Source organism: Crinia signifera, chromosome 3, assembly GCF_055691185.1.
Source record: "Crinia signifera chromosome 3, ASM5569118v1, whole genome shotgun sequence".
NCBI classification, from domain to species: domain Eukaryota; kingdom Metazoa; phylum Chordata; class Amphibia; order Anura; family Myobatrachidae; genus Crinia; species Crinia signifera.
The window spans coordinates 85,325,462-85,340,101 of record NC_139219.1 but is presented as its reverse complement, the minus strand read 5'-3'; the positions used below and the strand labels follow the sequence as shown (position 1 = coordinate 85,340,101).

At 43.7% G+C, this 14,640-nt stretch overlaps 1 protein-coding gene across 8 annotated transcripts in view; it reads left to right on the top strand.

The window, feature by feature from the left end:
* UTRN (utrophin) overlaps positions 1-14,640 on the top strand; it is a 587,017-nt gene that overhangs the window by 57,701 nt on the left and 514,676 nt on the right. For all 8 annotated transcript variants that reach the window (XM_083176136.1, XM_083176132.1, XM_083176141.1 and 5 more), the window contains one exon: positions 3,017-3,078. In XM_083176136.1, coding sequence (XP_083032262.1) covers positions 3,017-3,078 — 62 coding nt within the window. The remainder of the gene's footprint in view (positions 1-3,016; positions 3,079-14,640) is intronic.

The following is a 14,640-nucleotide window of genomic DNA, read 5'->3' as shown; positions in this document are numbered from 1 at the left end:
CTTACTCAGCAGCTGCAGTGAAAACAGGCATATCTGGCCTGTTGGTGACATCACACACCCTCCCCTAAAACGCTTGGGCACACCTGCCTTTTTCCTGTCACTCCCAGTGTTTTTTCTGGCATGTGTAGCATGTAGCATGTGTAGCCCCCGATATTAAGTCGCACGACTTTGCATCGCATCGCATGCCATACACCGGATGCATAGCGATGCGATTAAAAATTGTATAAGCCCCCTATACGATTTTAAATTGTATAAGCACCCTAATGGGTGCTTACAATGTTAAATGCACCCCCACGCCACCCCCTCTATGAACGTGAACCCGAAGCGTGGCGAGCGCAGCGATCCCGCAAGGGGAGGTGGTACGCGTCCTCCGACCTTTTCATACCCCCACTATCCACGTCGGCGTGGAGTTGATGTTATATAGTGTGGCGAGCGCAGCGAGCCACCGAGCCCGAAGCGTGACGTAATGCGTGTCCCCTCGTGGGGCTCGCTGCGCTCTCCCCGCTTCGGGCTCGGTGGCTCGCCACACTATATAAAATCAACTCCAGGCCGATGTGGATAGTGGGGGTATGAAAAGGTCGGAGGACGCGTACCGCCGTCCCTCGCGGGCTCGCGACGCTCGCCACACTTCGGGTTCGCGTTCATAGCGTGGGTGGCGTGGGGGTGCATTTAACATTGTAAGCACCCATTAGGGTGCTTATACAATTTATAATCGCATCGCATTGTATGCCATATACAATGCCACACAATTTTAACATTGTATGACATCGGGGGACATCGCGGAACATCGCATCGCATACCATCCCATGCCTTATGGTCTGTGATGCGATGGGCGCCGTGATAGTACCCATTTTTTTTGGCACTCCAAAGAAATAGATGGTTACTACCCACAGACGCCTACTTCCTGTCAATAAACTTGCGCATGGTCAGCGATAAAAAAGTAGCAGGAGTTCATCGCTGGACACCCTTGCGCATGTGTACTATGGCACTACGCACTCACAGTGTATAGATTTTCAGCTGCTCCCTTAATCAGAACCTGAGTCAGCTTGATATTATACCACATTCATAATAACTGTAATGCAGTAGGGTTTTAAGATTCTGTCACATTGAACAATTAGTGTACACAGAATATACAACTTGGCATTTTGTTTTGGAGTGCTGAACTATTGTTTATTATTAATGATATTGTAGTATATATTATGGGCAGCACGGACGGTGTAATTGTTAGCATTACTGCCTCACAGCACTGAGGTTATGGGTTGGATTCCCACCATGGCCCTAACTGTGCGGAGTTTGTATATTCTCCCCGTGCTTGTGTGGGTTTCCTCCCACAATCCAAAAATATACTGGTAGGTTATTTGGCTCTCAACAAAATTAACCCTAAAATGTGTGTGTGTGTGTGTGTGTGTGTGTGGGAGTGTGTGTAGGGAATATTGATTGTAAGCTCCACTGAGGCAGATACTGATGTGAAAGTTCAACTATCCTCTGTAAATCAATGGGGAATATGAGTGTGATATACAAGTTGAGTATCCCTTATCCAAATATCCGTTAACCAAATTATTCCAAAAACCATACATTCCAGAAAGTAAAAAAAAATTCTTGCTAAATAGCACTACTGGGGACATCTGTGAATGTTTGAGCGGCTTTCAGCTCAAAGCCGCCCAGTGTGTATGCCCCGGCGATGAGCGCTGCTGCGCGCTCCCGAAACATCGCTGGGAAAGCCGCTCATCTGCTGGTAATACCAGCAGATGATCAGCTTTGAGGACGGCTTTGCATAGCTCTGCGCTATGCAAAGCCGTCCTCCCCCCTCCGTCGGCGCCGGGCAGGGGGAAAGCCGCTCAGTGTGTATGCACTGAACGGCTTTCCCCGCAGCGGTGATTGTCATCATCGCTGTCCATACACACTGGGCATAATCGTCCAGTGTGTATGGACCTTTACAGCACTACTGAGGACATGATATGTAACTGACACTACTGGGGACATCTGTAACAGCACTACTGAGGACATGATATGTAAATGGCACTAAATATGTGCAAGAAAATGATTGCTTGCCATTCAAATTCAGTGCTTGAGATAGTACACAAACTGATTACTGTTGGAACCTTGCTTTATGCACAAATAAAATATATTTGTGTGTATGTCCTGTGTTTGTACAACATAAATACAAGATACCTCATTCAAATATACAAACATTCTGAAATATGAAATAATCCGTTATCCAAAATTCGCCTGGTCCCGAGCATTTTTGGATAAGGTATACTCAACCTGTATAAGAAACTGTAAATAAATAAATAATAATTGTAGGTATGTGTATAGAACTATAAATATATAACACCCAACACACAAAACACTACAGGTGTGATGTTATTGCATTAGAATGTTTTATGTTTGCAGGCACTCCCTTACTTGTATGGGTAAGCCTGAATCTTCAGTGACGGTCCCTAGGGCCATGGAGATGTTGGGAAGTAGGTGTAGTTCAGTGTACTGTGTGTTTAGAGCTAGCATTGTAATAAAGGAGTTCAGCAGTGGTTCTCTGTTCTAATGATTGGAATTACAAACATTAGAACATTAGTGTCCTTTCCAAATACCAATATGATTATATAGTGGCACTATAAACTCCTGCAAAAAAAACTAATTGTTGATGTTTAATGACATCCATTTAGTTTTTATTAGGCATCACTTTAGTTTGCATTAAGAGACCTTGTGGACCTTTGCCGTTATGCCATCTTATGGTCATTGAAGCCACAATATACAGTATATAGTACACATGTATTTGGAAGTCTAATGCTTTTTATCTGCTTCCATTGCCAACCATCTAAAACATACCCAATAGTATCTAAAGCTTGTAATAAGCAGCACTGTTTGCAATTGCAAACACAGCCACTACTCTAGCAGTGTTTGCTAACAGCAATGTGAGTTTTCATTATAGCCTTTTATATCAGAAGTCCGTTGACTTACAAGTCAGAGACCCAGCTGTACAAATCATGCTAATTCTTCTTTATTTGTTTTTCAACAGATGAACATAATGACGTACAAAAGAAGACTTTTACCAAATGGATAAATGCTCGCTTCTCGAAGGTAAGATCATTTGCCATACAAACCTTTCATATTTTACCGAAAGTCCAGAAAATGGTTGGTCAATGTTTAAATGTAAACAGGTAGATTCTGCCCTATATTGTGTAACAAAGTCGCCACATTTCCATATTTTCTCACGGAAGCTACATTCAACTGAAGATCGACTGTCCACATCTCCCTAACATATATGCTGTAATACAATGAATGTAAAATGTGCGCACTTTCCTACCATGAAAGCAATTTAGATTTGAAAGAAAATAGGCTTTATAGATATCAAATATATGAACAGAGGAACTGAAGGTTTAAGTCTACATCTTTGATGCTGGCAGAATATGATCATGTGTAGAATAGGTCCTGTGTCCTCGGACACAGTGCATCCAAGCCCCAGACTGGTTGAGCGAAGCCACAGGGTTGGAGGAGCAGAGCTGTGCTCCTGAAAACAGGGGCGTGCCCCATACATTTGCTGGGAGTGGACAGCCCAATGGCTGCATCTTCGGATTCAACTTCACTGGCCTGTGCTTTGTGAACAGCACACCATCCTTAAGAACCACCTGTTCTTTAAGCCACCATAAAATTGGCAGACGTTCACAGAAGTGATAAGATGCTGTCTCTTTGGATACAGCAGCAGATCACATAATCATGCTAGAGTGGTGGTGTGCAGTGGAGACCCGGCGCAGCAGCTTGGAAACCCATGGTGTGGCGCGGAGACACAGTGGTAGCCCAGCGCTGGTGAGAGGAAACCCAGTGCTTCCAGAGGTACAAAGTGCCATTTGTCCTGGGATGTTGGGGAGGTAAACAGCAGCACCTTTACTAGGAGGTCGGGGTGAAGTGGGAGGCACACAGCACCATCTATAATAGTGGGGGGCTCCTATTGTGCTCACTCTCCCCTGCCCATCTCTCTTTTCTCCCCTGTTCTCTCTTTCATCCTGCCACCACTCTTTTTCTCTTAACCTAATCTCTTACTCCACCTCTCTCACCTCTTTATCTCTCTCTGCCCTAGTGATTATCCTCTCTCTCCTCCCCACTTCTTTCCCTAAGCTTCCCCCTCTCTTTCTTTCCTCCCTCTTTCTAACCGTCTCCCACCCCTCTCTCTACCTGCACTCTCTCTCTCCCCTCTGACACCCTATCTCTCTAGCCCAGCATCCCCCCTCTACCTTTAGCCCTGTCTCACCACAAGACCCTCTCTCTCTCCCCTGTCTCTCGCTGACACTCTCTCACTCCTACTGCCTCACTTTCTCTCTTGCACTTCACTCTCTCTTTCCCTCTCATTCTCTCTTCCACTTTTCTATATAGCACTCTCCTCCTTTCTCTCTACCCATCACCCATTTTCATACAGCAGACTCATCCAAAGATGCAGCCTCTGTACAAACTGTTAATTTCTAAATGAGGCCCATTATTACAGACAGCAGCAAGGGTATCTGTATATGGTATTTAGTAGCATTGGTATCTGTATACTGTATTTGTGTTGCACACAGCAGCTATAATACAGCCCATTAGCGATATGCTGCCTGTGTCCTGCTGCCACCAGGCCAATGTCTGGGATTCCTCCATACAGCCCTGTCTGGAGTCTGGTCGGGGAGGTATATGCCTCATGTACCATTGCCTGGCTCTGTCTCTGCTGGGCCAGCACTCCCTTCTGCTCTGGCTCCAGTCCGCTGTGTGTGTGTGTGTGATGTGGGATGTGGGATTTAAAGCCTGGCATGTAAAGGGGCATGAATAAAAGGGCTCTGAGGCTGGAAAAAAAAAAGTTACATGTATATGAGGCTCTGAGGCTGGCATATAAAGTTACATGTCTAGGGGTCTCCTAAGGACTAATGGTGTGTACACACTTGTACAATGTGCATGAGATTTTGTCAAAATCTCATCTGGATCTCATGCAGATTGTATGGGTTTTAACCCTTGCGATCCCAATGCGCGCTCCGGATGCACGCTCCCGTATCGCAGCCAGAAAGTCTTGTCTGCATAGACTATATAGTGCAGATCTGCACTATATAGTCTAAATTGTATGCAGATAGTCTAAATTGTATACATTGTATGCAGATAGTTGTAATATAGTCTAAATTGTACAAGTGTGTACACACCATAAGACGTACAAGATATCACAGTGAGTAAAATCGTAAAAAAAATGTTTATTTTAAGATATCTGCATTAGTTTTAGCATTTCTTAGATTTCCTCAGCATATAACCCTGACCTAAATGCAGGGAAACAACCTGTGGCCTTTCTGTTAAAAGTAATTTTGGACTCCCCTGGTGCATAGAGTAACAAAGGTGAAGGCAAAGCACAAAACTAACAGATTACAGATTACAGTGGAAGGATCCCAAGTTTGAAGCCATGTGAAAACATACAGTATAAGCAATGCCAAATAAGAGGCGCAAAGTACAGACTTGGAACAAAGGAAAACAAATGCAGTCAAGAATAATAATATAATAGCAGGTTTATTCCCCAGCTCTAACCCATGTCCAACCTGGAATACTATTTAATTTAATGGTAGATTTAACATTGAACTGCATAGCTCTCAATAAAAACTGGAAAATGGGGGGTATGGGTCATTAGGTCGACCAATATTATGTTGACACGCATTGGGTCGAACACTTAAGGTCAACATGGCTTAGGGTAACACATGACAGGGTTGGAAGGTTGACACAAGCATTAGGTCAACAATGACAAGTTCGACAGTCAAAAGTCGACATGAGTTTTTCACATATCCCGAATGTCGACATAGTCAACATGGACACTGGACACTGTCAGTGTACCGCGTCCATGCGCAGGGCTCGCTGCACTCGCCAGGCTTCATGCACACTATTCTATTCTCTCTCCACACCCTAGTGATGGTAGGGCATGAAATACCGCCTGTTGCCATGTCAGCTCAAAAAAAGTGAAAAACTCATTGTCGACCTTGCCATTGTCAACCTTACAACACTGTTGACCTTAGTCATGTTGACCTGATATGTGTCGACCTAATGACTGCATACCCAGATTTTCAAGTTTTTTTGTACTGTTAATGTGTACCACGATCCCTTGCGAGGCCTGCTAGGCTTGCAATGCTTCGGGCACACTTGTCTATTCTTCCTCCACGTCCTAGTGGATGGTAGGGTATGAAATTCTTGCTGTCGGCACATGCCGGCTTAAAAAAGTGGGAAAAACTAATGTGGACCTAATGCTTGTGTCGATCTTCCAACCCTGTTGACCTTAGCAATGTCTACCTATTTAGTGGTCGCCCCAATGCATATCGACCTAATATGTGTCAACCTCATGACCGTATACCAAAATTGGGGTGTGCCAAAACTTGATCAGTAGCGTATGAAGGCAGTTTACTGTTTTATATATATATATATATGCTAGAGATTATGGACCTTATTCAGGTCCGTTCGCATGGCCGCGTTCAATGTTTGCGGGCTGGCTCATTAGCATATGTAAACACCCAGCATTTCATGGGCGTTCCCATGACAACGCTGGGCATTCTGGTGCTAATGAGGCTGTGACGGACCTGCAGGGGGCAGGCAGCTGACATCACCGGGTGTCAGCTGCCCGCCAACTTCCCCTGAGCATACAAGCATATGTAAAGTTGCTCATGGACGGCCACCATCGAAAGATGTGGGTGTTCCCCCTGCAGGCTGCGAATGGATGTTTACAGTATGTAAAACATCCATTTGCAGCCAGTGCGAACGTACGCACATTGCGAATGGTGGGCTGGCGTACCACCGTTCACAAGGCGGGATCTGTTTCACTCACAAGGATGCGAATTCGCATCCGAGCAAATGAACTAGAATAATCCTCTTTGTCCAGGTTCATAGTTACGCTGATAAATATTATCCAGTGTTTCTGCATTTGGCTGTAATAGTTCACAGGTTTTTACCTGTGAAATGTGACAATACGCATTCACAGCTCTACTCAGAACCACACCCAATGCAGAAGTAAATGTCCATCGCAGTCCCGGCTTCTGTTCACTGTGCTTTGGGAATTGTAAATTACAAATACAGGACCTTATTCAGAGTGCTCTAAAGGTGCAGCGTTGTTGACCGGATCGTGGCGTTTGGATGTGACGACAGATAGTTACCTATTAACTGTCCGGCAGTATATGATCATTGACCGCCCATAATTATTGCTGGTCTTCAAAGCTACAAACATCTTTGTACAACTAGAGTAGACCATTTTCGAGTTTACGCTGAGGTTGTCTTCTAGTTATAAATAAAAGCTGGCAATATGCACCTACAACAGAAATGATGTTTATTGCCAGAGGTAAGCAGCTCTGTGGCGTAATCTTGTGTCTGTGTTTGCATCTTTTGTGAGGGAAAACGTATGTAAAATAACTGTTGTAACAGCACAAGAAGTGTGGAACATATGATTGAAAATCATTGTGCAGTGGCAGGAATTTCCTGGAAATACTATTGGCATGATGTGTAATGCTCCCACACCCAGCTGAGCGGCTTTAAACCTTTCTGTGCCACAACAAAATACATTTCTCTTTTGTTTAGTCCACACTTTTGCATTTACAATGTCTGTGTGCATGTACATTTGGTAGGGAATATAGATTGTAAGCTCCACTGGGGCAGGGACTGATGAGAATGGTCAAATATTCTCTGTAAAGCGCAGCGGAATATGTGTGCGCTATATAAGGAACTGTTAATAAAAAATAAATATATATATATATAATTCAACTAAGGCATACAGTACTTACTCTCTGGCTCTCTTGCTATTGTAGAACTGCGCTGACATTTACACACTGACTTCTTTAGATCAAAGACCAGTTTTGATTTCAGCACTCAAAGCAGTTTGAAGACGTTCAGCCTCTGTACTGAGGCCCTTATTCTGGATGACTCGCAAGGCTGTGAATTTGCAGCCTTGCAAGACAACGAATGCTGGTCCGCCCAAGGCACGGGGGATGCAAATGAATTAGAAGAACCCCCTGAGGTTATTAAAGCATGCCTATTAACAATATTCCCAAGCATTGCTACACACACACACACAAGCATACAACCTGCAGTTACCAATCACCAAGTAGAGGGAACGCCTTGAGAGCTCACATCATATTTCTCTTCATCTGAAGAACAACAACACCACTAACAGAAACATTTGTTGGGGGAATGTCCAAAGCCAAATAGAAGTTTCAAAACATCCTGTGAAATAGCCAGCTGGATCAGAGACAGTCTGTAAGTGGTTCTGTGTCTGGTCTGACTACACTTAACACTGTCATCTATACTAGCAGTGCAAGGATGGATTGTAAGCAGTGGAAAGCTATTCACTTACAATTTATATAACAGCACTGTTCTTTGGTTACACAATAAAGAGGGAATCTGTATTAACTATACATATTAACTATTTAACCGCCTAATACTTGTCCCCAATATTTAAAATGATAGATTTTTATTTTAATGAAGTTAAATACATCTTTTTAAAACCAACAGTCTAATGTCACCTGTGCACTAGAGATGTATTGAGGTATCACCATCCTCCCTTTAGAGCTTTTAGTCGCTGCTAGACTGACCTGCACAGTGGGCCCAACCCCCAACCAAATCCTAGTCTGTGATTTTTAACAATTCAAGCTGGGCAGGGGGCACATGTGCGCACCTCCTACTCCCGTTACAGGTCGCCATAATCTGGATGCCCCCATCTACTTGTGGACTTGCCATGTTCCTCTTCCAGCAGAACAGATATTGGTAAGAAAAATGAGCCTTATTCTAGTTCACTCTTTCTGACAAAATCCTTCTTAGATGGACAAAACCATGTACACTGCAGGTGGGGCAGGTGTTACTTGTGCAGAGAGAGTTAGATTAGGGTGGGGTTTTACTTCAAAGTGAGATCTATATTGCAGTATAAAAATAAAGCAGCCAGTATTTTCCCTGCACAGAAACAAAATAACTCACCCAAATCTAATTCTCTCTGCACATTTGACATCTGCCCCCCCACAGTGCACATGGTTTTGTCCATCTAAGAAGGATTTGTCAGAAAGAGTGAACTAGAATAAGTCCCAACGTAGCCAGCAGCATTTGTCATATTATAATGATGTCAGATGTTAGTGCAGCTCATTGATCGCACTTTTAAAGGGATGCTTAAAGCCACCTCGTGGGGCGTGAGGCTAGAGAGACACCTGTTGATGATCTAGTCAGACCGTTTAAAAAATGTCCTGAAATCGCCCAATGTGTAGGCCCCATAAGATTCCCCTCAAATCAGGACTTTCTGACTCCTGCTAGGGAATGTACAGGTTACAGGGTAAGAAAAGAAAATGCCAAAAAAAATAAATAAATGCTATAGTAAAATGAAATCGTATGCAAATAACAAGAAATGCTGTGCATCCAAATCTAGAGGAGGCATAATGTTAGAATTTACAGGGGAGCTTTAATGCTAACAAATTGGCTTTACAAGTTTGAATGGTAATTTTACATGTCTATAAAATCTGACCCAAGAACACAATCAAAGGAGCAGTCCTGAAGTAATTAAGTTCTAGTCCAGCAATAAAATAGTGGTGCCACAATTCAGATGAGGAGCCCACCCAGTAGGAAATTGCTAAAAAGAAGTTGACTACTTAATAAATGAGTTAATAACCACACATATAATCCATTTACTATTCCCCAATGCTTCTAACAAACTGGCAAACATACAGTATAAAAGTTACCCTACCTTGCTATAATTGCTAGGTATTGCAGTTTCTGTGCTGTGTCAGACTGACATTCCCTACAACAGGGCAGATGCATTACATAGCGATTCCCGGGCATTTTCTAAGCGATCTCAATAGATCGCTTAGAAAATGCCCCTACATCACTGTGTGTGTATGTGTTTCACCCCGGTGATTAATATCCAGCAGGCCGGATAAATTTATAATCGCCATTGTAAGAGCCGAGAACACTACTTAACTCATTCAAATACATAGGAATATGGATAAAAACACATGAAAACAAAGAGATTTATTTACTTGAGGTTGATATTGATCGATTTCTGATCGATTAAAAATCGATCTTATTTGATGCTGGGCTTCCAGAGCTAGAACGCACATTTACTAACGTTAATAAATACGTATAAATGGTAAATGTGTATTTTAGCTCTAGAAGCCGAATATTAATCAAAACTGATTGTGAATACTGCCGAAGCTTTAGAATATGTGAGCAGCATTATTTTAACAAGTTTTTCGTTCTCTGTTCACGGAATGCACTTTAACCAATACAGTGTATTGCTGTGACAGCACGTGTGATGGCATGAGAATTAGGGCAGTTTTGAACCATGGAGTTAACTGTACAATGATAGTGTAGTAAGAGCCATTAAGAAAACACTCCTCTAGTTTTAATGCACTTTTCAAGAGTTAGCAGATGAAATAGACAGTAACATTGTGTAGGTGTTAACAAGCCCTTAGGCCTAAATGCCTGCCTGCTGCAGTACATTCATTTAATAAATAGCACTAAGGGGGTTATTCTGGTAGACTCGCAAGGCTGCAAATTCTCAGCCATGGGAATCCACCAAACCCCGGCCGGGGAATGCTGGGCCACCACCCACCCTTGCAGTGTGGGTTCGCCCGCAATGCCTGCGAATGGATATTTAACATAAACATCAATTCGCAGGCTCTGGGGACCCACCGCCATGATGGCGTAGGCCCACGCATATGTAAGGTTGCTCTGAGCAAACTTATATATGCGTGTCCGCTTGGGAAGAAGTAGACAGGCAGCTCACATCCTGTGAGGTCAGCTGTCAGTCATGCCCTCATTACCATGGAACGCTCGGTGTTCCCATATGGTAATGAGGCTGCCCGGTGCCCCACGCCCTGTTTACCGTGGGTGCACACACCCTGCATATGCTCATGCACAGAAATGCACATGTGCACAGCCCGACCATCGGCTGCGAACGTATTCAACCACAATAGGTTCCTAAGTTCTATGCTAAAGATTACAACATGACAGCATTATCCATACTTTCCCACAAGCCCTGACTATTCTGTGTCTTATTATAGGAACACTTAGTAGAAAGAAACACTAGGGGAAAGGGCATATATCTTCTTTGATACATTATTAATAGCAAGAACACTGAGTATATCTAAGGAGTACTTATGTGAAGCTGCATCAACAGTGACGCTTCCACAAACAAACAAATTGACATGGTTTTAAATGCTATTTGCCACAGATGCACAATATTGTCCCATTCTGTGCTGTATAATGTGTATAGTAGGGCAGATGATATATTTTCAAAAGAAAAACTTACAGAAGCTTTTATTTACTTGTGGCTGTAAAGTAATGGTAAAACCTTGTACACTGCAAGGGGGCGGGGGTGGGGGGCAGATGTAACATGTGCAGAGAGAATTAGATTTGGGTGAGATCTATATTGCAGTGTAAAAATAAAGCAGTCAGTATTTTCCCAGCACACAGGCCCGGCGATAGGGGGTTCAAAGGGGACAGCTGACCTGTGCCACGGCGATCTGAGGGGCCCCAAGGTCAGCCACCGTCCTCCCCTCCGCCTGGTCCCCCGTTACTCTGCTGCCGGGCCTGCCCATCACACAGACACCGGCTCTGCCGCCTCTCAGCCCTCTGACCCCCTGCTGCTCAGACGTTCAGCCTCACTACCGCAGGCGCCCGCAGCACACATCATTCAGATGGACCCCAGCCTCTCAGATGATTGTCCGGCCGCAGGCCGCCGCCCGCCGATGAAGAGATGCACCGCTGTTTTCCTGATCGGTGAGTGATCCGAGGAGCAGTGTGACATCTGACCCCTGATCTTACTTTATAGTTATTCCGGCTGCTGCGCTGAAGCCCGCTGCTTCTAACTGCCCAGATTTGCAGCGCAGCAGCAGTAGTATTCCCTCTGTCCTCCTCCCTAGATGGTACATTATTTTCCGGGCTCCCTTTCCTCTGCCTGACCTGCCCAGCTCCTGCCCCTACAAGCAGAGAGAAGGAGGTTCCTGCCTTCCACGGAACCTCATTTGGAAACACCACCCTCAAGCCACAGAATGCGAAGTAAGTTTACCACTACTCCCATCCTCCGTCACTGCTCCGCACCACTACTACCATCCTCCCTCCTTGCTTCGCTCCACTACTCCCATGCTCTCTCCCTGCTCCGCACTACTACTCCCATCCTCCCTCCTTGCTCCGCACCACTACTTCCATCCTCTCTCCCTGCTCCGCACCACTACTGTGCTTAATGGGGAGGGGGGCCCCCAGAGATATCAGTGTATGGGGCCCCAAGATTTCTGTAGCCGGCCCTGCCAGTACAGAAACAAAATAACTCACCCAAAACTAACATGTTACATCTGCTCCCACCTGCAGTGCACCATGGTTTTGTCCATTTGAGAAAGAATTTGCCTTTGCGAGTGAACCAGAATAAGGGCCAGACAGACATGTTTGTCAAGTATCTTCTCTTTTACAAACACTGAGGAGCACAGCAAAATAATGCAATAAAGGGGAGATCGCTGGGGCATTGTGGTATAAGAAAAACTACTTTTAGATTGAATATAATATATATAAAGGTAGGCCTTCAGAACAGGGCTGGCTTACAAAAGCATCAAATACTGATAGTATGCATTTCTATTTGACTAGGAGTTGTCACGAGAATGCTCTCTGTATTGTACAGAAATCACTAGACTTTTCTCTGCAGGTTTATTGTTTGGTAAGATTTTCTCTATAATATGTATTAGTTATTAAAACTGCACTGCCACAATGAACATCAATGTTTGATGGTTTAACATCCTCAAATTTATTTTTTTGCGATGATAGTGTCTGTTTTCAGCAATTGGTGATTTTGCTGTGACAGCTGGCATCAATTGAAGTAGTGGCATATGATGGAAAAATATGGCTGTATTCAACTGTTCAACATCAAGAATGGCAGTTACTGTCGCATGGAAAGGTTCCATGGCGGAACCCAGCTGCCATTCAACGACGGGCTTCTAATATGCATCCATAACTGAAACGCATCGAAAAGATTGTATGTGTTTCTTCCTTTAGCCATAGCCCTGGATGTAGTGCCATTCAGTCTATTTTCTTAGGACTCTGCTAAACAATTTGCTTCACTACTTCTTGATGAAGGGGTTGGATTACAAATAGGACCAATCAAAAACATTTTGTCACTCCATTTTGAAGGGATTGAAGAAAGCCCAGGCCATACTGTAGCTTGTGTTTGCCCCAGGTCAGATGTTAGCAGTCCTCCCGGCCTAGTAAAACAAGAAACCCTCGTGCCCTATTCGTTTTGCAAGAGAAAGATCAAGATATAATAGTAGTCATGAAACAAGTATAGAGATATGTAGTTATTTGCAAAAAAATAATGCAACATGCTGAAATACATGAAGGTATTCAGGGGAAATGTTAGAAAGAATTACTTCACAGAAAGGGTAGTGGATAAGTGAAATAGCCTCCCATCAGAGGTGGTCGAGGCTAAGACAGTAGAACAATTTAAACATGCTTGGGATAGGCATATGAATATCCTTACAAAAAAATAAGGATTAAAAATGGTTGAGATTACCTGAAGGGTAAAAAAAGGGGCAGACTAGATGGGCCAAATGGTTCTTATCTGCCGTCAAATTCTATGTTTCTATGTTTCTAAGGTAAGTCAGAACATTGCAGCTTTTTCAGGAATGATGTCTAAAGGGGTGTACACAGAGTGCGGTTGCCTTGTGATTAGATCCCAGTTCAAACATTTGGGATGGAATCAGGGTTGAATTGCAAGGCAAACAAACCGCATTCGTTTTTGACTATATAGTACAGATATGGTATAGTTATAGTACAGATCTGTACTATGGGCCTGATTCTGCTTGACTCGATAAGAATTATATCTAAAATACAGAAAAGGGGACATTCCAAAAGGAATGACATGGTCTTCCTTGTACAGCACATATATAAATGCATGCACACATCTGATCTCACCCGCTGCTGCCGATCTGCTCAAGTCCCGCAGCAGCTGACTTCCCCTCCCCGACTGCTGCTGTCAAGTGACAGCCACTTCTGAGATCAGGAAACTTCAGATGTAAACACTCCGAAGTAGCATAGTGAAGTACCGACCCTGCTGCTTCCAGGCTCCCGCCACTGCAATGTTCTCCCATGTTGAGAAGCTGCGCCTGCAGGCATGTAGAAGCTGTCTCAGTCTCTGTCGGGCACTCGGCAGCTGCAGTGGCCGGACATTGGCAACCCACCCAAAAAAAACGTTTGCTATAAGGGGGGTTTCTGTGCAACCAGAAACCCCACTGGGTGCGCCACTCAGAGTGCATAGGGTTCGAATTTGGATCGAATATGGCTGAAACCAGTTGAATTTCAATTTTGCCTATATAAGCAAAATCAAATAGAAAAATAGACTAAATCGAACCGTGTGTACACCCTATTAGTCACAGCAAGATGATTGAAAGGAATGTAAAACACTCTCCCATAAATACTCCTCATTTCTCATTGATAGTAATTATTATGCATTACCACTCAAACAAGAAGAATAAAAATAGATGTACTTTATCTCCTTTACTCTGAGCTGCACATAACATTTCCCTAGGAATGTTGCTGAATATATATCCTTAAAGCAATATATAGCTACAAAGCACTAGATTTCATTCCCGGTTTTCTGGTATTGGGATTACAGTATAAAGGGTTTCATAATCTCTAAAATGTAAT